The sequence below is a fragment of the Lithobates pipiens genome, unplaced genomic scaffold, assembly GCF_037356315.1.
Source record: "Lithobates pipiens isolate NorthernLeopardFrog02 unplaced genomic scaffold, aLitPip1_a1.2 Scaffold_25, whole genome shotgun sequence".
In the NCBI taxonomy this organism is placed as follows: domain Eukaryota; kingdom Metazoa; phylum Chordata; class Amphibia; order Anura; family Ranidae; genus Lithobates; species Lithobates pipiens.
The window spans coordinates 209,421,284-209,447,581 of NW_027507787.1; the positions used below are offsets into that span (position 1 = coordinate 209,421,284).

The window sequence follows — 26,298 nt, forward strand, 5'->3', positions numbered from 1 at the left end:
GTACACAGTCCTGGTTGGTGGTGGAGATGTAACATAGGAAGCTGCAAAGCTGAGCCAGACAATGGTTATCACCTGCCTGGCAATGCGAGTGAATGATGAGACTGCAATCATGAGAAGGAAGTGTCACCAGCACACCAGGCTCTCCAAAATTGAGTCCAAAATTGAAATCGCATAGTATCAAAAAAATAAATAGAAGCAAAGTTTCGGAGCCACGCAGGACCCCTTCATTAGGCATATGTACTTGCCTGATGAAGGAGCCCTGCATGGCTCTAAAACGTTGCTTCTGTTTTTTTTTTTTTATACTATGTGATTACAATTTTGGACCCAATTTTGGAGATCCTGGTGTGCTGGTGACACTTCCTTCTCATGATTGCAGTCGGTTTCAGCCGTTGGTCACTTCAGCACCCAATTTAAGATGCAGCCGCCTGTGCTGGTACGTGTGCGTTCGGAGTATTGCATTGAATGATGAGACTGGCTGAAATTAATTACAGATGCTGGGCAGAAGGAAATGGTAAAAATATATGTATTCCGAGGTCTATTTAGAAATTTGGCTGCAGTTACACTTTAATGGATATACAGTATATTCCTCCGACGTGCAGTTCTATTGCTTATAATTTTGTTATCCTACATTACCATGTGCAGGTCTTGAACAAAGTAAACTGTTTTATTTCTGCTCTTTTTAGATTTAGCTCTCTTATTTTCTTTAATTGTTACATCAAATAACCATGTTATTGGGCCCTTTGAGATTTGTGATCAGTAGAAAAGCTTTGTTTGTCAGCCCCATGTGAATAATTCTTGTGCCTGTGACTGTTATTATTGTATCCTGTATAGGGTCTATGCAGATAGATTGTCGCTTGTTCTGATTAAACCATTTAACACTATGGGACACATGTGATAAATCTCCCAATGACTGTGATTTAGTTAACGAGTAGAAAAATAATTCCAGAAAGCACAATCGCCGATTCTCTCTGGTTTTGAAAATACAAATAAACAGTTTCAAGCACTGAAGAATTTTTGTATCAGTCTTTTTTATTGATATGTCTTTTTTTTTTTTTTTAACATAGGGATACTAATAGTTATAAGGTTTGGCTTGCCATGTGCAGAATGCAAATGTCTTGGGTCACATTCACACCTGAGCATTTTGGGAACTCATGACCCCCGTAGTTTATGCATGTTTTGTGCTAGTTTTTGTTCAATATGATTAGGGCAGCCCATTCATTCAATAGACTGCCCTATATGCAACAATGCATCAAAGTAACTCATTATTATTTAAGGTACTTTATATAGTGCTGTCAATTTACGCAGTGCTTTACATAAACATTGTACATTCACATCAGTCCCTACCCTCAAGGAGCTTACAATCTAAGGTCCCTAACTCACGTTCATACCAACCAGGGCCAATTTAGACAGAAGCCAATTAACCTACCAGCATGTCTTTGGAGTGCTCATGCAGCTTTTTGGGTGTCAAACTTCTCATGCTTAACTGTGTATTTCGATACATTTGCTGTGCAGAAAAATAAGCATCCACTTGGCGTGTTTGGAGTGCCCTTAACAATAAATGACACCGCAAGCATGACGCGCTTTTGTTCACGTTCACCAAACGAACATGCAAGTGTAAATATTACCTCAAGGTAGTTTAGAGAACATTGGCATTTATGCTGTAATTCCTAGAGTGTTTTTAAATGCCAGATTGTCTTTTTTCACAAGTAGATAGTGAAAATTTACTTGAAATACTTATAAAGCCTCCCCTGTCAGTTTTTCTTCCTTCCTTCCTTCCTTCCTTCCTTTATTTTTTTATTTTTTTTTTCCAATAGATTTTTATGTCTTCAACAATATGAACTATCAGTTTTTTTTTTTAACCACTTACAGACCGGACCATTTTGCTGGTCAAAGACCAGACCACTTTTTGCGATTCGGCACTGCGTCGCTTTAACTGACAATTGCGCGGTCGTGCGACGTGGCTCCCAAACAAAATTGACGTCCTTTTTTTCCCCACAAATAGAGCTTTCTTTTGGTGGTATTTGATCACCCCTGCGGTTTTTATTTTTTGCGCTATAAACAAAAAGAGTGACAATTTTGAAAAAAACGCATTATTTTTTACTTTTTGTTATAATATCCCCCAAAAATATATATAAAAAAAACATTTTTTTCCCTCAGTTTAGGCTGATGCGTATTCTTCTACATATTTTTGTTAAAAAAAATCGCAATAAGCTATTATTGATTGGTTTGCGCAAAAGTTATAGCATTTACAAAATAGGGATAGTTTTATAGCATTTTTATTAATAATTTTTTATTATTTTTTTTTTTCTTGTAATGGCGGCGATCAGCGATTTTTATTGTGACTGCGACATTGTGGGGGACACCTAGGACACTTTTGACACATTTTTGGGACCATTGTCATTTATACAGTAATCACTGTTATATTAATGCAGTGATTCCTGTGTAAATGACACTGGCAGTGAAGGGGTTAACCAGTGGGTGGCAGTGTAGGGGTTAAGTGTTCCTAGGGGTGTGTTACTAACTGTGGGGGGTTGGGCTTTAATTTAGTGAACACTGATCTCTGCTCCAATCACATGGAGCAGAGATCAGCATCACTAGTTGCTAGGCAGAATGGAGAAATGCTGTTTACACGGCTTTTCCTCCATTCAGCCATCCCGTGAGACGATCGCGGGTATGCCTGCGGCGATCGAGTCCACGGGTCCCGCGACCGGACTCACGGGGGTCCCGACCAGCACGGGAGCACGCCGGCGGCGGCGCGCTCCCGCTGGCAGGGCAGCATTGAAGATTGGACGTACCTGTACGCCAATATGCCTGCCCGTGCCATTCTGTCGACGTACATCGGCGTGCGCTGGTCGAGAACCGGTTAATACAGGTACCAGTCTTCCTTACTATTGTTAGCCTTTTATTTGTGGGCCGATCAGGTTGCTTGTTTGTAATCTAGACTTTTTGCTATTACAAATCGAAACTCTATCAAATTGTATTAAATGTTTCTGACAACCAGAAGTCGCACTCTGCCTTGAACCTATGAACATTGTAGAGCTATCAGAGTAAGAAATAACTATGTAACATGGCTTCAAAAAGCAGACTTAATTACCCCACTTGTGCAAAGAGCTATTTGGAGTCTCTTTGTAGCACAATTGTAGTGTTTGCTAGCTGTCCACTAAGGCTCCTTTCTCACTGGGGCGATATTTTTAGCACCGCTTTTCTGTAGTTTTAGCAACACTTTGGCCACAAAAGGGTTAAAACCGCCCGCAAATCGCCACTGCAGCAGCGCTATGCCGGCGGTATAGCCGTGCTGCCCCATTGATTTCAATGGGCAGGAGCGGTGTATACACGGCTCCTTCACCGCTCCAAAGATCATGCTAGAAGGACTTTTTTTGGCGTCCCTCGGGGCTTTCACATTGGAGAGACAGCAGCGGCTTTTCCAGGGCGCCTTGCAGGTGCTATTTTTAGCACTGTAGCACCTGCAAACCGCTCAGTGTGATAGGGGCCTAAGTGAATGTAAAGGCACAAAGTTTTTTACCTTCATGCATTCTATGCATGAAGGTAACAAACCTGTGTGCTATTACTTACCCGAGCCCCCTCTCAAACCAGAGATGTTCACAAGAGCCTTGCCTCTCTGGACTTGCACTCCTGATTGCCTATTAGCAGCAGCGTGAGCCATTGGCTGTCAATCACAGCCAGTGAGCCAATCAAGAGATGGAGTGGGTGGGGCCGAATCACTACTCCATGAGTGAATCAACACATAGAGCAGCAGCTCGGCTTAGGTGCCACCCCCAAAGCAAGATGCTTGCTGTGGTGGCTCCTGACAGGAGGGTGGAGCCAGGAGCAGCAAAGTGGGACCCAAGAAAAGGAGGATGCGGGCCACTTTGTGCAAAGTCACTGCACAGAGCAGGTAAGTATAACTTGTTAATTTAATGAAAAAAAAATTAAAGCTCTACAATCACTTTAGGAATCTTGACTGTTTTGGCTTTAATAAGAACAAATGTATTAAAAAAAATCAGTTACCTTTTACTGTCTTGACTTCCATCACTGTTCTTACTAAGGCCTCCTTTACACAGCCGGGAAAAAACCCCCGCATATCCCAAGTCCATTTTGATTACGGATCTGAATTCACCAACAATGTTTTTAATGGAGCCCTTCACACAAGTGCAAACGTGCTGCATTCAACTCTGTAACACAGAATCCAAAAATCTGCATCTAAAAACAGGTGCTGTACGCGCTTACATGTATACAAGTTCATAAACTTGTACATTTATGTCTAAACAAAGGGATAAATAAATATTTTTCTCCTAGCAAACACGTGTAATAGCATCAGTAAATTTTTTTATGGTCCTGTGAATGAGACCTAAATCATATGGACTGTAGGTAGTGGGAGAGGACCTTAGAACTCGTACACAGATGTTGCGTTTTCTATTCTCAAGAGTTATTAGAAGCAATTTGTGATTGAACCTGTCAACATTCATCATAAATATTAATCTCTCTCCTCCAGATTTTTTGCCTGCCTTTTTTTAGCTTTCAAAGCTTAATATGACTGACTGCAAATGAGCATTTTTTTGTAAGTTATGTGGGAGGTTTGAGCAGGTTATTGCTTTCAGATACTTTGCAGCATGTTGGAGAATTTCTGCAAATTCATCATTAAAGGCTCATTAACCCCAGGCAGCCCCACTGATTGTTTAATCCCAGCGTACCACATTGTTCACTTTTTTTTTTTTTTACAAACTGTTGAAATGTCAAATTGTCATTTCATAAAGTTCTATTCACATAGTGGGGTTGCAATACAATCATTTGCATTGCAACCCACTTTTCTGAAAATAAATATTGCATGCAGTATTATTTTTTCAGCACATACCACTGCATTACAACTAGGGCTGCAACTAACGATTATTTTCTTAATTGATTAGTTGGCCGATATTTATTGTTTTGATTAATTGATTCATCTGAAATGGTCCAAATCAGAAATTACCTTGCCCATCAATATTCTAGAGATTTGGGCAGCACGATTGGCTCTGAGGGCCTGGACATTCAGGCTACGGAATTGTCCTGTCAGGATCCAATCCGACAATGCCACTGCAGTGGCCTATATCAATTACCGAGGCGGCACGAGAATTCGTGCTGCCCAGAGAGGTGAATCATATCCTAACTTGGGCACAAAATAATATACCTTGCCTATCCGCAGTCTTCATTCCAGGGAATAGAGAATTGTCAGGCAGACTACTTGAGTCACCAACAGTTGTTCCCAGGAGAATGGTCTCTTCACCCCGACATCTTTCTGACAATATGTCAAAAATGAGGAATTCCGGACACCTTAACAAGTGTGGTGTATAATTTAGTTAATATTTTTAAAGTTTAAAATATAAGGCAGTTTATTCTTAAATATCTATATGCAGTGGTAAATATAAATAACCAGCTATATGGTTAGGAAACACAATCTTGAATCCACTCTGAGAACCTATTAGAGGTTGAATCTGGTAAATATCAAACTCGGATCAATTTTTTTATTTAAAAAAAAAAAAAAAAAAACATTAAAGACTGTCTTGTCGACAGAACTGTAATATATTATGTATGACAGACTCCCTTGTCATAGGCAGGTGGCTTGATAAAAGCTACCTGTGCCTGCTGTCAATTATGCTGGCCATACAAAAACCATGTTTTCAGTCAAAAAAAAATAATTCTCTGCGCTCTGAAGAAGAGGGGACACCCCCTGAAATGCAGCAGATTTCTTTGCACTCCACAACCACAAACTGTTACTGGCCAGCAAATCTTGCTGGGTGGAACCAATGGTGGAGTTAAACAATTTGCTTGATTTTTATCACTCGTTTTGTGAGTATATTTTTACTTTCTTGCAATATTAAAGTATCCCATAGGAATTTCGCTAGGCTGGTGCACCCTCTGTTTGTTTTTTTTTCTTTTCTTTTAGCGTTTCCTTTTAGGTTTCTCCTGACCTGTGGAGAGTGGCAGCACAGCTGACGTGGTTGCTCGAAGACTTGTGATTTTAATCAGCTGCACAGTTATTTCTTAAGCGCTGAAGCATTCATTTTCATTTTTACAGTATAGATGGACCCTATGGCAAAATAAAAAAAAAATTCTGCCTTTTAGAACCACTCACTTCCTGCCCAGGACTGCATGTCCCATGATGCATTGCTCCTCTCACATTCACAAGTTCCCAGGCGCTTGCTGACATGTATGGACAGTGTACGGAGCTGTATGTGTGCCATGCTGCATTTCCTGATATGTAAACAAACAATGCTTTCTGCATGCGGGTCAACTAATCGGCTAGCCGATTAATCGATTATGAAAATAGTTGACAACTATTTTCATAATCGATTAGTTGATTAATCAATTTGTTTTTTAGCACCTAATTACAACAGTATGAACTGACGTAATAAGAAGCAGAGCCCTTTGTCTTGTGCTGGCACTTCTGTGAGCAGAACCCCCACTGATTGGAGCCGAACAGGCCAAAAATCACATCCGTGCCTGTTCAGTTTCTGCCTAGTGGATGGGGGCAGACGCCTGTCAGCAATATGGGAGGCTGAGTGTAAAGGGGCTCTGCTGTCTGATTACATCAAATTATCTCCGATCCAGTCCGCAAAAACAGAAAAGGACACGGACCTGATGGGTGTTCCTGTATGATAGGGGCCTTTGCATTCACATTACAAAGCATCCGGTAATTTAACAGAGCTAATATATCCACATTGTCTGATACAAGCTGGAATTGACTTCTTTAACTCAGCAGGGTGCTATTTATGTAACAGCCTTTAAATATCTTGGATATGATGTTTTTTGAGTCTCCATTCTTTTACAGATTTTTAATGGTTTGTACTATAAATCAAAATTCACAGATTGTTATTGCTTCTCCTCTGCAGCATCAGTATCCTATTATGCTTGTGTTATTTTCTGAAATAATGCATTGTTTTGGTGCTTCTTGTTATATTTTTACTCCTTTAGAGCCAGTTCACACCACATGCAGTCCAATGTGTTTTTTTTTTTCTGGATCAAAAACACATTGAAAGTAGGTCATATGGCTGTCAATGGCACCAGTGCTTGCAGTTCCAGAAAAAAGTAGAGCATGCTGCATTTTTACTACACTGGAACACTGTAAAACGCATTAAAAATGCAATGGAAAGCACCTAAATGCACCAAAAACACACTGGAACACACACGTCCTTATTTAAGGTTAAGAAAAAAGAGCGGGGGGGGATGCACTGGACTGCATCAAAAACGCATCAAACTGTACCGGAACACATCAAAAGCATGCATGCAGAAAAGCATCTGGAATGCATATGGATTGCATTTCTATGGTGTGAACTGTCCCTAACACTAAGGCCGCGTACACACGGGCGGACTGTTCGCCCAACCTTGTCCGCTGAACAGTGTTTGGGCGGACAGTCCGCTCGTGTGTGGGCTTTCAGCGGACAGTTTCAGCGGACAGTTGGACGGACAAAGTCTTTCGGAAATTCCGAAAAACTGTCCGCTGAAACTGTGTTTGAGCGAACAGTCCGCCCGTGTGTGGGCCTGTCCGCTGTACTTTCGAAATGAGCGGACTGTTCCCGCTCGGAAAGTCCGCCCATTTCGAGCGCGTGTACAGGTAGGCGGGGCCCGCGAAGGAGACGTCGCGGGCTCCGCCGCCTGGAATGGGCTTAAAGGGGAACCCCAACGCCGAAAAAAATCGGCGTGGGGGTTCCCCCAAAGTCCACACCAGACCCTTGTCCGAGCACGCTACCCGGCCGGCCAGGAAAGGGGGGCGAGCGAGCGCGCCCCCCCTCCTGAGCCGTACCAGGCCGCGTGCCCTCAACATGGGGGGTGCCTTGGGGAAGGGGGGGGCCGCGCGGCCCCCCCCACCCCAAAGCACCTTGTCCCCATGTTGATGAGGACAAGGGCCTCTTCCCGACAACCCTGGCCGTTGGTTGTCGGGGTCTGCGGGCGGGGGGCTTATCGGAATCCGGGAGCCCCCTTTAAGAAGGGGGCCCCCGGATACCGGCCCCCCACCCTATGTGAATGAGTATGGGGTACAATGTACCCCTACCCATTCACCTGTGAAATAAAGTACAAAAAAAAACACAACACAGGGAAAAAATATTTTATTGCACAGCTCCGGGGGTCTTCCGTCTTCGGGGGTCTTCTCGCCGGACTCCTCCGCTATCTGTGTGTAGCTCTTTTACTAGCGGAGGAGTCCGGCTTTCTTCCTCCCCGCCGCCGGCCTCTTCTCCCGACTTCGGGGGTCTTGTCCCCCTCTTCGGTTCTTCTGCCGGGCCACCGCGCCTTCTTGTAGCTCTTTTGCAGGCGGTGGCCCGGTCTTCTGTCGCCGCTGCCTTCCGTTCTTCTGTCGCCGCCTTCGGTTCTTCTGCCGGGCCACCGCGCCTTCTTGTAGCTCTTTTACAGGCGGTGGCCCGGTCTTCTGTCGCCGCTGTCGTCGCCGCCGCCTTCCGTTCTTCTTCTTCTTCTTGTTCTTCTTCTTCTTCTCCTGGAGATGTTGACTCGACGAGCTCTCCGGCCGGAATGCCAGAGCCGTGCTGTGCGGTCACTTATATAGTGACAATGGGGCGGTGTCACATGGTATATGTCACATGGGTTGGTCACATGGTGACCCCGCCCCCTTACGATGTCATAGTCCCCATGTGACATCAACCCATGTGACCAACCCATGTGACATATACCATGTGACACCGCCCCATTGTCACTATATAAGTGACCGCACAGCGCGGCTCTGGCATTCCGGCCGGAGAGCTCGTCGAGTCAACATCTCCAGGAGAAGAAGAAGAAGAACAAGAAGAAGAAGAAGAACGGAAGGCGGCGGCGACGACAGCGGCGACAGAAGACCGGGCCACCGCCTGTAAAAGAGCTACAAGAAGGCGCGGTGGCCCGGCAGAAGAACCGAAGGCGGCGACAGAAGAACGGAAGGCAGCGGCGACAGAAGACCGGGCCACCGCCTGCAAAAGAGCTACAAGAAGGCGCGGTGGCCCGGCAGAAGAACCGAAGAGGGGGACAAGACCCCCGAAGTCGGGAGAAGAGGCCGGCGGCGGGGAGGAAGAAAGCCGGACTCCTCCGCTAGTAAAAGAGCTACACACAGATAGCGGAGGAGTCCGGCGAGAAGACCCCCGAAGACGGAAGACCCCCGGAGCTGTGCAATAAAATATTTTTTCCCTGTGTTGTGTTTTTTTTTGTACTTTATTTCACAGGTGAATGGGTAGGGGTACATTGTACCCCATACTCATTCACATAGGGTGGGGGGCCGGTATCCGGGGGCCCCCTTCTTAAAGGGGGCTCCCGGATTCCGATAAGCCCCCCGCCCGCAGACCCCGACAACCAACGGCCAGGGTTGTCGGGAAGAGGCCCTTGTCCTCATCAACATGGGGACAAGGTGCTTTGGGGTGGGGGGGCCGCGCGGCCCCCCCCTTCCCCAAGGCACCCCCCATGTTGAGGGCACGCGGCCTGGTACGGCTCAGGAGGGGGGGCGCGCTCGCTCGCCCCCCTTTCCTGGCCGGCCGGGTAGCGTGCTCGGACAAGGGTCTGGTGTGGACTTTGGGGGAACCCCCACGCCGATTTTTTTCGGCGTTGGGGTTCCCCTTTAAGCCCATTCCAGGCGGCGGAGCCCGCGACGTCTCCTTCGCGGGCCCCGCCTACCTGTACACGCGCTCGAAATGGGCGGATTTGCCTCCGCCTTACGTGGGCGAGTCCGTTCATTTCAAAAGTTGAGCGGACTGTTTGGCAAACAGTTCGTTGAAACAGTCCGCTCGTGTGTGGGCAAGTCCGCTCATGCAAATTTTGAGCGGACTGTTTGCCGAAACTGTTTGACGAACAAGGTTGGGCAAACAGTCCGCGCGTGTGTACGCGGCCTAAAGCATTGATCTGTTGCTCAGCTTTGGTGACGGTGTTTTAAAATGGGTATTAAATACAGTGACCATAGAAAAGGACATACTTTTATAGCAAAAAAGTTGTAAAAACTGAACTTTTGTCCTATTAACAAAATAAAAAAACTTTTTTTTGCAGATTAGATTGCAGTGTTAAGAAAAAAAGTTAACTTCCTATAAATAAAAGTTGTGTTTAGATACTTAAAGATCCCTTTCACACTGAGGCACTTTTCAATCATTTTATCTCTAATCATAGCACCTGTAAAGCACCTCTCATGCCTCCCCAGTGTGAAAGCCCGAGTGCTTTCACACTGGGGTGGTGCGCTAGCAAGCAGCATCTTTGGGGGGGTGCGGGAGGGGTGTATACACCCCTCTCGCACTGCCCCATATCCATTGAACTGAATGGGCACCGCTTCTGAAGAGCCTGAGAAGCGATTCGGTAGTGCTGCATCACAGGCGGTGCCGTCGGTAAAGTGCCGCTCATTTTAGCGGTGATTTACCATTGTTATGGTGGTGCTTTGGCACCGCTTTTTGGGCGGTACTGCTTTTAACCCAGAAGAAGTGGTAAATTGCCACTAAAATGAACAGTGCTTTACTGCCAATGCCGGCACAGCCCCATTGTGAAAGTACCCTTAGGGCTCTTTTACACCAGCCCAGTATTGATCATTAGATGAGGACGAGGCAAAAATCCTTGCTTTATAGGGCCCGTATACGCCAACATGCAGTGCTGGTGTGCATTGTAACAAAATGATGTGGGTAATGCATCCCAGTTTGCTATAGTGCATATATAATAACCAAAGTAGTAAAAAATTTTTTAGCACTGCAGTGTGTTTTAACTTTGTGTGTGTGTATATTTATATGTGTGTGTGTATGTATTTATATATATATATATATATATATATATATATATATATATATATATATATATATATATATATACTCTAGATCAGGGATCCTCAAACTACAGCCCTCCAGATGTTGCGAAACTACACATCCCAGGGCATTGTAAAACTCTGACATTCACAGACATGACTAAGCGTGATGGGTATTGTAGTTCCTGAACAACTGGAGGGCCATAGTTTGAAGACCCAGTGGAGAGCGACATTTTTTTTGTTTTTGTCACTCAGGTAAATATATCTATTATCTCTGGTTACTATATACCTTCATTTTCCTGAACTTGAGTATTTCAGTGACCGGTCGAGCATGGTCATTAGATATCTTAGTAAATCATCCTAGTCTGATAGTGAATACAATTTCCAACTAATCGAATTGTCATGCTCACAGCTGATCAGTCAGGTTGTTACCCAAAAGACTTATTGAGCAATATTGCAGAATGATTCCATCTATACTGATCTCCCCTAACAGAAATATTTTAGTTAGAAGCATTTCTTACGGGCCTATATCTTGCCATTGTTATACCTCCATCGGCTCTTTGTATTATACAGAACTACTGAAAGAAAATAAATATTGTAACAGTTTTAGGGAGGCTCTGGAGAGCAACACTGCAAATCTAACAAGCTTTGTCTTCGAGCGACGTCAAACTCCAGTCCAAATTGCACCCCTTGAGAATTTAATGGCCTTGCGTTGGCATCTGAAAAGAGAAATCCGCACCCATCAAAAGCTCTCCCTCTCAGATCTGTGTTATTAGATGCTACCCCCAAGGAGAAATACTCAGTGATACCATCAAACGGGTTATTTAATATTACACACCTAGCACTGGAGCCTCACTGTTTCTCTCAATCTTTAATCATTTACTTTTTTTTAGATAAAAAAAGTTGCTCAGTGTTTCAGTCACAACTCCTCTTGCAGCATCTTTTTTGCTTGTTTTTGTTTAGCTTGTTTCCTGTAATGTTTTGTAGTGCCATTTTTGGGCGTTTCTTTTAGTTTAGGTTTTGTACGCCAATGCACTAATGGAATTCTCCAAAATTCTTTTTACACTGATAGAAAACTTGTCTTCGTTTGGTTACAGTCTTTCATCAATAAAATGAATCGAAAGAAAAATCAGCAGAGTGCCCCCTACCCTTTGCTCAGGGTAGAGCTCTGCCCATTGACTAGTACTGATACTGTAAAAGTTAGCAAAGCCATCTCAAAACTCTTGATAAGCCAGGATTTTCTGCACCCCGCATAGGTGCTTATCAAGCAATTTTTGGAAAATGTGTAGGCCAAGCTATATACTGTAAAGGCACATCTAAACTGTGGTCATTTGTGTGAACATTGGAATGTATTACAGTAATGCTCCAACAGGTGCCAAGCATACCTAGAGATCACTCCAGGACTCCTTTTGTTTTAGTCCTCTGGTGTACACTTAGTGTACCTAAAGTGAAGAGAAACTGTCACCTGGAGATTCTTGAAAATCCAAAACTTGTGTGTGCTTTTCCTAGTCCCTGGCCACATACTATAGTTCCTCCTGCCAACCCCTACACCACTCCAGCAGAGTGATCCATTGAAAGCAAAGGGAGAGCAGGAATCCCACATTCCTATAAGGTGCTAGATTCTGCCTGACCTTCAGCCAGTGGTTTCACTTAACATCTGCTTTTAAAGAGACCAAATTTGCCAGACCTTTTTCAACAACTTTCCTAAAAGATATGAACCTTTAACATCATATATGCATGAGAGCTGTATAAACTGTGTAGCAATCAAAAGCCCTGGGACTACCGTTGGCTACTGCCTCATTGGGTGTGATGCTAACAGCCCTAGTAGACCCAGAGGTGTCAATTAAATGACCATATTACCCTTCACTCCTCCCCTGACCGGTATAAAAGGGCTTTGTCATGTAGAGAGAGGGCACTACAGTAGGGCATTGACTATTCTGCAGTGGTCAAATTTTCTACCAAATTCAAAGGCACATTGCACGTGAAGAGAACATATTTTAAGAAAAGAAAATCACTGTAAGTAAACATTTAAAAGACACTTGATTTGTATGTGATTTTTAGCTGCAGTTTTTCAAGTTGGGGGTAGAAGAAGGCTAGAAAGTCTGACTAACATGTTTATTCTTGTTTTTTTTTTTTTCCATCTTGTCCCTCTTGACAACTGCATTCCTGATTTCTTTTAATACGTGCTTTCATAAATGCAGTTTTAATTTAAATACAAGATGGCAAAATGTCTGATTTGTTTAGCAATGGCGTCATAAATTTGATTGTGTATTGTCTGGGTCCACTTTACAGTTCTGTAATTTAACCTTTTCGAAGCAATAGATTTACATTGGCCTTCTTCAAAAAGCATCTATTATATACGAGCAGTGATAGACTGACGGATATGTAATTTATTGTGCAGCTATGGATGCTTTTTACTTACCGTATATACTCGAGTATAGGCCGACCCGAATATAAGCCGAGGCCCCCAATTTACCCCAAAAAAACTGGAAAACGTATTGACTCGTGTATAAGCCGAGGGTGAGACATCCCTGTGTCCCGTCCATCCCTGTGTGTGTGTCCATCCATCCATCCCTGTGTGTGTGTCCATCTATCCCTGTGTGTGTGTCCGTGCAGCCTTGTGTGTGTGTGTCCGTGCAGCCTTGTGTGTGTGTCCGTGCAGCCTTGTGTGTCCAGCCTACCTGTGTCCCGAGCCTCCGTCCCGTGCCTCCGTCGTCCCGTGCCTCCTCCGTCCCGTGCCTCCTCCGTCCCGTGCCTCCGTCGTCCCGTGCCTCCGTCGTCCCGCGCCTCCTCCGTCCCGCGCCTCCTCCGTCCCGTGCCGAGCCGAGCCTCCGTCCTTCCAGCCATTCTACCTTTCAAAAGCCGCGCCTCCACCTCCGCCTGTGATAGGCGGAACACTCAATTTCCCAGCAGTCTGTGTTCCGCCTATCACGGACATCCTCTCATCCTCGTCCGTAGTACGAGGATGAGCGGATGTCCGTGATAGGCGGAACACTGACTGCTGGGAAATTGAGTGTTCCGCCTATCACAGGCGGAGGCGGAGGCGCGGCTTTTGAAAGTTAGAATGGCCGCCGTCTGTCTGCTCGACACGCTGATCGAGCAGGCAGACGGCGATGACTCGAGTATAAGCCGAGGGGGGCACTTTCAGCCTCAAAAAAGAGGCTGAAAATCTCGGCTTATACTCGAGTATATACGGTAAATTTGTAAATTCTATTAGTATCTCTCTTTGCTTTAAGTTTACTGGTTCAATAACCTCAGCGATGGAACAATTTAGACAAATCCCTTTCTAAAATATTATGAACGTGCCGGGGAATGTCTATATAGGTGTCTAATTGCATGAAGTACGCATGCCCCAGGGAATATATGGAGTTGCATCACACTTTGCTTGGACCACCAGATGATTTTTTTGGGCTGTTCATATTGAAGCCTTTAATTTGACATATACTTTTTGGGTTTTTAAACTATGATGACTCACATTTAATAAAGGACAAGCTGAAAACAAATAAAGTTTCTACTAGCTGAATAATGATCTTTCAAATTCAGATGTGATCTATCTTGGTCTGATTTCTTTACATCTCAAAAAACTGGCATTTTCCCAGGGGTGTGTAGGCTTTGTATATTTTGTGTGTGTGTATGTATATATGTATATGTGTGTATATATATATATATATAACACTAGTTGTGCTCATAAGTTTACATACCCTGGCAGAATTTGTGATTTCTTGGCCAATTTTCAGAGAATATAAATGGTAACATAAAAACATTTCTTACACTCATGGTCAGTGTTTGGCTGAACCCATTTATTAATCAACTGTGTTTACTCTCTCTAACTTATAATGGCAACAGAAACTGCCCAAATGACCCTGATCAAAAGTTTACGTACCCTGGTGATTTTGGCCTGATAGCATGCACACAAGTTGACACAAAGGAGTTTGAATGGCTATTAAAGGTAACCTCACCTGTGATCTGTTTGCTTGTAATTGGTGTGTGTGTATAGAAGGTCAATGAGTTTCTAGATTCCTGACAGTCCCTTGCATCTTTCATCCAGTGCTGTACTGACATTTCTGGATTCTGAGTCATGGGGAAAGCAAAAGAATTGTAAAAGATTCTGCTGGAAAAGGTAGTTGAACTGTATAAAACAGGAAAGATATATAAAAAGATATCCAAGGATTTGAGAATCCCAATAAACGGTATTCAAACTCTAATCAAGAAGTGAAAAATGAGGGGGCGTGACTTGATGTTGGCCTGATCAGATGTGTGAGTGAAGAGCTCTTGCCATCCTGAAACCTATCTTCATCTTTCTCCCTCCAGCGACCCTGCCTTGTACTCTACATACACCTGGGACTCCCCCAGCCTGTCAGCGTGCTGCCCGAAGCCGCCATCATGGCTTTTCTCTGAAGCTGCAGATGCCTGAGGGACGGTCCGTGGCTCCAGCCTAGCTCCAGGAGTGGTGGCGTTCTTGCTCCACCCAACCACGGCCCCATTACTTACGCCAGGCTTTCCTGATGGTCTCTGAGCTAGATTCCTTCTTCTACGATCACTGGACCTCACCCGCTCACCGACCGATATCTGCAGCTCCCATATATCACCCTGCAACTTGGAGGAAGAACTGTGGATCCAGCCTTATGAGTGGCAACCATCTTACTACACCTGGGCTCTCGTTATGAGCATACCTGACTTCTCTATGCTCTCCCCAAGCCACTGCCAAAAGTAGCACACCCCATACTGTCAGACCACAACCCCACAGTAGATGGTGACCATCTCCATCTGTGCAGAGAGTAACGGCCACAGCCCTAATCCTAGCCCCGGTGTCACAGGTGGTAGCCATCTTGCTCCACCTGGCTACACCCACAATCAATCCTAGTCTTCCTAACTTCTCTGCATCTGACTCACTTCCACCTGAGCTGCCCAGCCTATCTACCAACCTGCCACCTACAGCAGCCATAGAACCACCTCCCTGCTTCCATAGCCACTGGAGGGACGATTCAAATTGCCAACTTTGTGAACAGCGGCTGTCTTAACACACCACAGCACTCCCTCCTGGTCCTCCTGTCTCCTCTGTGCCGGAACCCTGCTTTATCCCAGCTCCAAAAATGTCCTGCCTGATAAGGAGACATCTGATGTCACCAAAGAAGCAACCCCAGGCTAAACATCAATCCAGGGTAAGGGCTGCATCCCCACCCACACGCGTGGATTCCACTGTACTCCAGAAGTTACAGACCCTATTGGGGGATATAGAGGACAGTTCCCCTGCTGACACCCCAGTCCCCCACAGGAGACACAAACATGATCTTAGCAGGGATCTAAAACTGTAGGACATCTCTATTGGTGCGGATCGATCATCTGATGGAAGAGTGCGATTTTATCTGTAATGATTTGGATAAAATGCGGGGGCACCTCTCTGAATCCGAAAAACGGATCTTGGAGGTGGAGGATCAAACCGGACAACATACTGACCAGCTCATCGACCTGCAAAACACGATAAAAGCTCTTGTGGCAAAATCTGATGATGCTGAAAATCGTATGAGATGTAACAATGTTAGAGTGCTGGGCGTTCTGGAGTGTGTATCGCCAGGCAGACTTTGCGGAAACCTTCTTTAAGGACTTGCTGGGACTAATGGATGTCTCCCCTACTTATGTGGCAGAATGTGCCCATCGAGTCCCAATGGGTTGACCTATCCTAGGTACCTCTCTGCAGCACTTCCTGGTACATTTCCTAAACTACTGAGATCAGGACCGTATACTTTCAGAGGGCAGGAAACACCCGAATCTGCAATATGGTAATGCATGCATCATGTTTTTCCCCAATTTTCCCACGGAACTTAAAAAAAATAAAAGGGCAAACCTTCACTGACATTCAACGTAGACTACGAGACCACGACATTAAATATGGAATGCTCTATCCTAGTCGCCTGCGAGTTCAACATGAGGAGTCTATCGAGTTTTTTTTGACACCCCGGCTGAGGCGGATGCCTGACTCACTATGTTACGTTAAAGAAAAGATTGGCTACTCCACCGTGAAAGTCTTGGGGGGCCTCTCCGAGGTGTGTTTCTCCTGACCTAAGACTGTGTGTTTATATCTACACAATCTTTTTTTTGCCAAGGGTTCATGCTGCCTTATTCCTCAGACTTTCAACCACATCCTCTGAGGCCTGGGGCTGTGGCTCCTGTTATTTGAGTGGGCCGGCTAATAGCTTACCCTTCAAAGTTACTCCCTTAGAAATATGAGACACCCATGGGATTCCTGCCAGCTAGGGACTCGTCTCTGAAAGACTCCCATGTTCTCAAGTGTCGGCTTACCATCCTCCCATGCCTAGGAAATCCCACGTTAAGCAAGCTATTCACACAAGACTCCAACATAAGTCTACGCTCCCTCCTATTGGCTTAACCCTGGTGCTAACTGAAGTTTATGCTTGGGATGTAACCCCTCATCCCAGCTGGAATACACCATTGAAGCAATTGCAACTCTGTTCGAGATATTAAAACTGACCGAGTTTGTCAGTATAATGTTAGGGTGCTCGTAGTTTTTTTTTAGAGTGCGCTCAACTAAGGATTGTTTTGGGATTGAAACTGACCTAGTTAATTGCTGGGGACTCATGGTCAGTAGGGCGTTGGAGTTGTATTTGTTTTTGTTTTTTTCTTGTTTCATGCACTATGCTCCAGATTCTTTTTTGGTTCAGCTCTTCAATATATGCATCACTACCGCACGTTCTTTTTTTTCTTTTTTCCCCCCCAAGGTTCTCCAAGATATCAACTCCTCACACAATATGTACATTATATACATGTCTTTGGGTCTCTCCTGCTCAGATCATGCAATTCCTTATTTGATCTATGGATTTGAAACTGTTATCATGGAACGCTAGAGGGCTCAATGATGAGTTTAATAGGGCACTAATGTTCAAATATCTGAACTACCACAGACCCTTTATTTTTATTTTTTTACAGGAAACCCATTTAACAGGCAACAAGATCTTGACATTACACAGGTCATGGGTTCAGCATGCATTCACGCTACCTACTCAGGTTTCTCTAGGGGTGTGGCAATCCTTCTGAACAAATCACTGCCGTATAGGGTGTTACATCTTCTTACTGATCCACTTGGCAAATATATTATCCTGTTAGAAATTAATGCTATGATATTCGCCTTTGTCAATATTTACATACCTCCTCCCTTTAACTAGCAGGTCCTTTGCACCATTTATGATAAATTGGCATTTCTATCTTTCTCACGGCTGTATATAGCTGCAGACTTTAATTCTGTTATAGATGTAAAACTTGACTCCTCTAATCCTTCCAGAGCTCACTCCTGATCTATGCAACTGGGCTCAAGCTTTAGACCAGTGATGGCAAACCTTGGCACCCCAGATGTTTTTGAACTACGTTTCCCATGATGCTCATCTACACTGCAGAGTGCATGAGCATCATGGGAAATGTAGTTCCAAAACATCTGGGGGGCCAAGGTTCGCCACCACTGCTTTAGACTATATTGAAATTTGACGATGGAAAGATCCGAGAATAAAGACCTATTCCTGTTTCTCCTCTACCCATAAATCAGGTTCCCGGATTGACCTAGCATTTGGCAATGCACCAGCATTGACTATAATTAAGTGTATCCTATCTTCCCTCTGGTCTCTCTGAATATGCCCCCCTAGAACTGTGTATAGCCTTGAAGGATGCCACGAATTACATTTGCTGGCATCTAATGTCCAAATGGATACAAGACCAGAAGTTGGGAGACCTCATCTCACCCAAATTTAACCAATATTGGTAAACTGAGGGCTCCACTTCACAAGCTATGGTATGGGATGACTTTAAGGAACATATACAGGGCGAATATATATCTGCCATTAAAGCAGTCAAATCAGACTTGGCATCACAAATAAAACACCTGGAAGAGGAGGTGAAAGCAGCGATAACCTTTTCTGGCTCACCAACTGTCAGCAACTTTGAGTTACTTGCACAGACGAGACGCGAATTGTCTTTACATATGTGCTTCGGCTACGCATTTAGATCTGCGTTTTGTGGCTGGCAGGGTATTTCAGTCCGGAGACAAAAATGGGAATCTGCTGGCTAATCTTGTAGCAGACCATAGGTTTCAAACGGTGATTTCAAGCGTGATGATACTGTGACATCTCATCCCACTAATGTTCTACACCGGTGGTCATCAACCCTGTCCTCAGGGCCCACTAACAGGCCAGGTTTGCAAGATAACTGAAATACATCACAGGTGATATCATTCGCTGCTCAGTGATTGCAATATTCTAGTCTGCATCTCCCCAAGGTAATACATAAAACCTGGCCTGTTTAGAGGGACCTGTGGACAGGATTGATGACCACTTTTATACACAAATTCACTGAATATTTTAGCCAGTTGTACTCCCTAGTCCCAGGCCCATGAGAAACCGCTATCCATGAATTACTCAGTACCCTAGACCTCCCACACTTTCACCAGAAGTAGTAGTACTTCTTTATAAACCTGTTTCATTAGAAGAAATTGAAGTGGCTATACGTTCTTTTCCCGATCATAAAACTCCAGGTCCAGATGAGAATCCTAGGGGAGTGGTATAGGATGTACATCTCAGCTCTGGTACCCAAACTACACAGCCTGTTCGCTGAATCTTTAGAAAAATGACACTACCCCCCTATATGCATCAGGCCCATATAGTTTTATTTCCTAAACCAGGAACGGACCATTCCAAATGTGCCTTATACAGGCCTATTTCATTGGTGAATTATGATCTAAAGATTTTAACAAAAAATTTAGCCACTAGATTGATCAAAATTATTCCTGACCTACTCAGCATAGATCAAACTGGGTTTATACCGGGGAAGTCCACGGACATCAACGTCCGCCGGGTTTTCACGCATTTGCAGCTACCGCCAGCTGAATCTACCTCCTAGGGTCTTGGCAGCACTTGACATTGAGAAAGCCTTTTACTCTGCCTGGCCTTATTTGCGCTCAGTACTGGAGGCTATGGGGTTCGGGCCCAAGTTTCTGAAATGGGTGCCATTGCTTTATTGCTGCCCTTCAGCCCAAGTTAAGCTAGGGGGCAAGCTCTCGGACCCTTTCCCAATTAGGAGGGATACGAGACAGAGTTGCCCATTGTCTCCGGGTCTGTTTGCTATTGTGATGGAGCTGGTGGCAGTGGCCATAGAGGGCCTCTGCTGTCGTTGGTATCCGTGTGGGAACCTTGGTGGAAAAGATAGCAATGTATGCAGATGACCTCATATTGTTTCTCAATGACCGATGGCCATCTCTTAAAGAAGTGTTGCGTATACTGTCTGAATTTTCCATTGGACTACAAATTAATTAGGGAAAATCACAAATTTTACCTATTGATAAAGAGGCCCAAACCGGAGCTGATCCTACCCTACCTTTTAATATGGTCACTCAGGATCAGTTCCTGGGTATTGAGATTTCCCTGGATACGAATATTGTGTCTTAAATTTAGTTCCACTTCTCGACAATATGAAATCTAAATTGAGTTGATGGGCCAATCTCCCTTTTACTTTAATAGGGCTCATAAACCTGTTTAAAATGAAGTTGTTACCTGGTTTTCTCTATGTGCTCTGGCATGCGCCAGTGTGGATTCCCAAAAAATACTTTAAAATAATTAATTCTAGTTTAACTGCTTTCATTTGGGGCTCACAACAACCGAGGTTTAAGTTGACAGTCTTGTGGCGACCGTGGCTGCAGGGAGGTGTGGCGTGCCCAGATCTCTATAAATATTTCCTGGCAGCCATGCTCACACATGCCCATAACTGGCTCACACAGAATGAGTCCAATGCTACGGTAGTATTAGTATTTCCTGCATAGATTCTTTTGAGGCTCTTAAAAAAACCTCCTTATACAGAGGGGCCTCTGCCTCCCTTCTTTTGACTGCAGCCAAAAAAGCTGTATTAAAAGCCTGGGTCCAGGCCCAAGCCCTACGTCCTAGCCCCCCAGATCATATCTCACTACATACCACCCTATGGCTCAATCCATTACTAATGGAATTTACCTCTATACCTGACCTGCAGATCTGGGCAGTGAAGGGTATGGAATATTTAGAGCAGATATGTAAAGCCAGAGAACTGAAACCATTTGACACCTTAAAATTGCAATTTGACCTGCCTAATGCATACTACTTTAGATATTTACAATTGAGACACGCCTTTTAAATTCAATTCAAACAACCAGTAGCTTTTTATACCTCGAACCTAGAGGAAATACTTAGAGATGATGCCCTCACTAAAGCCCTCTCAACTATCTATAATACAATGTCTCCCTCTATCCACTCAGGGTTGGAAACGCTTAAATCTAAATGGGTGCTGGATGCCCCTAACCTAGATGATGAAGGGTGGGAAGAAACCATGGGAGTGTGCATTCTCACAGCTGGTTTCTACAAGAGACAGGTTGATTCAGTACAAACTCCTATATAGGATCTATCTTGCGCCTGTAAGTTTACACAGAATATACCCCTCCATTTCTGCAGAGTGTTGGCGATTTGCAGCGGACTCGGCAGACTTTATCCACATATTCTGGCAATGCCCTATTATTCAAATTTTCTGTGAAGCGGTGGTCTCGGACATACACTCTGTGACCACTATTCATGTGCCCTGGACTGTGGAGGTTTGTCTGCTGGGTTTGGATACTCTGGCTGATCTTCAGGCCTACAGAATGCTGATAGGATTGTTATTTTATGCAAGGAAAATTATTCTTCTCCAATGGAAATCCCCATCAGCTCCAACCCTGACCTCATGGAGAAAATGAATTAATGTCAACTTACCACTATACAAGGCCACATATCTAGCAAGAGGTTGCTCCAAAAAAATCCACAAGGTCTGGTACGTTTGGGTAGAGGACCTATCTACCAATCCCGACCCTGACTCTCCTGATTAATAGATTACCTTACAAAAGACCAGGTGTACACATATTTTTCCTTCCTTCCTTCCTTCTTACATAATATGACTTACTGCTACCCCTGAGCTGCTGATACCTACAATACTCCTAATACTACTATACCTAATACTACAATCTCAGTAGCTACTGGAGCATGGCGCTTTGTTCTAGTGCCACTACTGTTAAGAGGTTTTGTTTTCTGTTTTTTTTTTTTTTCCCCACAATGTTTTACTGAGCCTGGGTAAGCCCAATAGGCTCTGTTTTGTATCTAAACTTGAAACTCAATAAAAAAAAAAAAAAAAAAAAAAAAGTGGAAAATTAGGGGTTCTTTTGAAACCAAACCACGGTCCGTTAGACCAACTAAAATTTCAGCCACAAATGCCAGGAAATTTGTTTAGGATGCAAAGAAAAACCCACATATAACTTCAGGTGATATACAGGACTCTCTGAAAACCTGTGGCGTGGTGTTTCAAGATACACAATAAGGAGGCACTTGAAGATAGATGGGCTGCATGGTCAAGTCTCCAAAAGAAAGCCATACTACCCAAATGCCACAAAGTATCCTGCTTACAATACGCCAAACAGCACAGAGATGAGCCTCAAACCTTCTGGCACAAGGTCATTTGGAGTGATGAGACCAAAATTGAGCTTTTTGCCCACAATCTTAAATGCTACATTTTGAGAGGAGTCAACCAGGCCTATGATGAAAAGTACACCATTCCTACAGTGAAACATGGAGGTGGATCGCTGATGTTTTGGGGATGTGTGCACTACAAAGGCACAGGAAATTTTGTCAAAATTGATGGCAAGATGAATGCAGTATGTTATCAAAAAATACTGTAGGAACATTTGCATTCATCAGCAAGGAAGCTGTGCATGGGACGTACTTGGACATTCCAACATGAGAATGATCCAAAACACAGGGCCAAGTCGACCTGTCATTGGCTACAGCAGAATAAAGTGAAGGTTCTGGAGTGGCCATCTCCATCTCCTGACCTCAATATCCTTGAGCCACTCTGGAGATCTCAAACCTGCAGTTCATGCAAGACAGGCCAAGAATTTACAGGAACTGGAGGCTTTTTGCCAAGAGGAATGGGGGCAGCTTTACCATCTGAGAAGATAAAGAACCTCATCCACAAATACCACAAAAGACTTCAAGCTGTCATTGATGTTAAAGGGGGCAATACACGGTATTAAGCAATGGGGTATGTAAACTTTTGATCAGGGTCATTTGGGTAGTTTCTGTTCCACTGATTTAAAATATGAGTAAACACAGTTGACTGATAATAAATGGCTTCAGCCAAACACTAACCATGAGTAAAAAATGTTTTTGTTTATCATAAATATTCTCTGAAAGATGGCAAAGAAATCATAAATTCTGCCAGGGTAATCTGCACAACATTTTTGTGAAATAGCTGTGTCTCTTTGCATGACTCATCTTTCCTATACAGATATAGTATTTTCTGTATGTAAAGGTATACAAAGATACTCAGATGTGCACACAATATTTTTTTTATTTAAAAATATACTGTCTTCAAATTCCTGGTATGAAGTAGTATTGCATACTTTATAGAGTGGTTAGTGTTTACAACACCTGAGAGGAAGTTTTTTTTTCTCTCCCTATTTAGCAATTTGAAAATAAAACTCTGCGTTTTATCATGGTTACCTGATAATTAAATTTTTGGGCTTGTATTTGAGATGTGCAAAGAGAGATCACAAAGCTACTTATAGATATAACATTTAATTACATAATGACAGCTACAGATAACAAATGTAATAATATAAAATATAACAGGAATATTTAACTAAAGATACCTTTTTGCCACGGCATACCCCATTATTTTATATGGCGTGGCACAGATTAGAATTGGACGCATGCATGATGGCAGTTCTAAAATGACACTGGATATCCAAAGTTCTAGCTGTAGTTTATAGGCGTCATATGTAAGGAAATGGCCAACCCCCAGTGCAAACAACATGACCCATTAAGGATTTGGTAATTTTTATAATGCCATTCCTTTGATATATAGTCAGCTAAGGTAACTAGATTTTGGAAGCTTTATTAGATCTTGTGCGATAACTTCAATAAGAAAATATGACTTTTCCCCATCACTCTTTTATAAAGATGATTGTAACTTTGATCAAGACTGCATTGACTCCTCATTTGCCAGCCATTGGTTAGGGGAACCCAGCTGAGAAACTGTGTTAAAGTTGCAATAAATTCTGGAACAGCGACTCCCAAGGATTAGTAATATGAAGTATATACATTTTTGGTTTGGGGGTAAGATAATCTTTTTTTTTTTTTTTTTTTTTTTTTAAATACCATGTGATAACTAGCTTCTTATCTTGTAAAATCTGTCTGCTTTGGGCTGCTGTTGCATTTTTTTTTATTTATTTTTTTTTGCTTCAGTTATTGTAAGTAAAGTCCTATATATTTTTTTTTCCCAGGTGCACAATTTGTCTGATTTTCAACTTGCCCTTGTTCAAAAAAAAGACAGTATCTGTTTTTTTTTTCGTGTTCACTGAATACCAGTAAGAGTTGTTTTTCTGCAATGCATTTGACCATGTGCTAATAATTGTGCTCATTGTAGGTATTTTATTATTATTGAATACAATTTCCCACTGATTTCTTTTAGGGTGCTGCACTGAAATATCTACCAACTATCGTAAATGATGTCAAACATGTATTTGATCCAAAAGAGTTAAGGTAAGTAGTCTAATAATATAACATTTAGGCCTTGTTCACATGGGCGTACTTAAGCATATGCCGGTCCAAGGGCCATGCTTGCCAGCCAGGATGCACAGGTGTTCTGTGTATCTATGTGCAAGCAGTCCTATTCATGTGAATTAGGACTTGGTAGCTGCCCGGACACAGCTGCTACTCCCAATTTGACATTTGTGTGTGTCCATGAGTGTCTCAGCAGTCTTAGCTTCTCCCTCCTGATTGGACGAGACACAGCATAATGATCAGTCTTTTACACCAATAGCCACACACTCTGTTGTAAGGTCCATGGTCATGATATTAATAAAAGTGGATTTTGCATAAAACACTGAAAAAACTTTCAGCATCGAGAAGTACATATGATTGGCAGAGCTATGCTTATACACATACGTACATATATACACACACACACTCTTTGTATGTTTTAGCTCTTGATGTATCTGCTTGAGAAAATACCAAACCCAAATACACAAGTCACGTATGTGAAAAGGATGTTGATATTCACAACAGTGTGTGAATGTGGGGTATCGGGTAGCTGTGAAACATTGCTGTGCATAATGTTGATTTGTTGGCTAATATACTGAGCAAGATTAAACTTCAAAATGACAACAGCTAGTTAACTTCAATGGGTTAAGCGCACAGGACTCCATCTGTTAATTGAGGCTGGGTTCACAGCATTGCGAATTGGATCTGGGCTCCCGCATCCAATTCGCAATAACAGGATATTTTGACGGGCTCTCTATGGAGCCGGTTCACATATCCCCGCAGCAGGCCCGGTGCGTTTTTGCACAAACGCTGTGCATCTTTTGGTCTGTTTCAGGTCCAAATTCAGGCTGAAATTAGACCTTAACCAGGATGCACCAGACCCCTGCTGTGAGATGGATGGTGGTGATGGTGTGAACCCAGCCTGAAGAATTACCCATAATACCATTTTGGGTAGAACTTTACAGAAATGTTTAAAAGCAAAAACTTATTATTATTATACAGGATTTATATAGTGCCAACAGTTGGCACAGCGCTTTCCAATTTAACGGGAGACAATAGTTAAACTACAGTAAAATACAAGAGGGTTAAGTGGGCCCTGCTCATGAGCTTACAATCTAATAGGGTGGGGCTAGTGTTGTAAAAGGTTATAACTGTGGGGAAAAGAGCTGATGGAAGTGATAAAAGTTTAGTTAGTTGGAGGTATGATAGGCTTCCCTGAAGAGATGAGTTTTTCAGGGATCGTCTAAAGGCAGCCAAAGTGGAAGATAGCCAGATAGACTGAGGTAGAGCATTTCAGAGGATGGGAGAAGCTCTGGAGAAGTCATGGAGACGAGCATGGAAAGAGGAGACAAGATCTTGAAAGCAGAAGTTCTTGGGAGAAGCTGAGAGGATAGTTAGTGATATTTGGAGACAGGATTGGTGGTGGTGTAGCTGGGGGCAGAGTTGTGGATGGCTTTGTATGTTGTTAACATTTTGAATTAAATTCGCTGGGCAACCGGAAACCAGTGGAGGGATTGGCAGAGAGGGGTGGCACACTGAGTGGTTGGCAAGGTAAATAAGTCTGGCTGCAGCATTAATGACGGACTTAATAGGGGACAGCCTATGGAGAGGTAGGCCTATGAGAACGGCTTTGCAATAGTCAAGGCGAGAGATAACAAGGGAGTGGATGAGTAGCTTAGTTAAAAAGGGGCAAATTTTAGAGATGTTAGAGGTGCAGTCTTCAAGCTTTTAAAAGTGATTGGCTTTGGGGCTGAAAGGACAGGTCGGAGTCTAGGAATACACCTAGTACCCTGGCGTATAGTTGTGATAACAGTGCTGTTTGACCCAGCATTGTCCTATAGATGTTTATATTATTTTATTCATCCCCAGTTTCTGTGATCTGTTATTTCACTTGGACAGGACACGATTGTTGGCAGGAGATTGTTCGTTGACTGACTGTTATCCTAAAATCCTTTTTGACAATTGTTGCACAGTTTTCCGCCAACA

General features: G+C 43.5%; 1 protein-coding gene across 1 annotated transcript in view; it reads left to right on the forward strand.

The window, feature by feature from the left end:
* DOCK1 (dedicator of cytokinesis 1) overlaps window positions 1–26,298 on the forward strand; it is a 613,707-nt gene that overhangs the window by 256,549 nt on the left and 330,860 nt on the right. Inside the window, exon 24 of the mRNA XM_077455510.1 lies at window positions 24,242–24,312. Coding sequence (XP_077311636.1) covers window positions 24,242–24,312 — 71 coding nt within the window. The remainder of the gene's footprint in view (window positions 1–24,241; window positions 24,313–26,298) is intronic.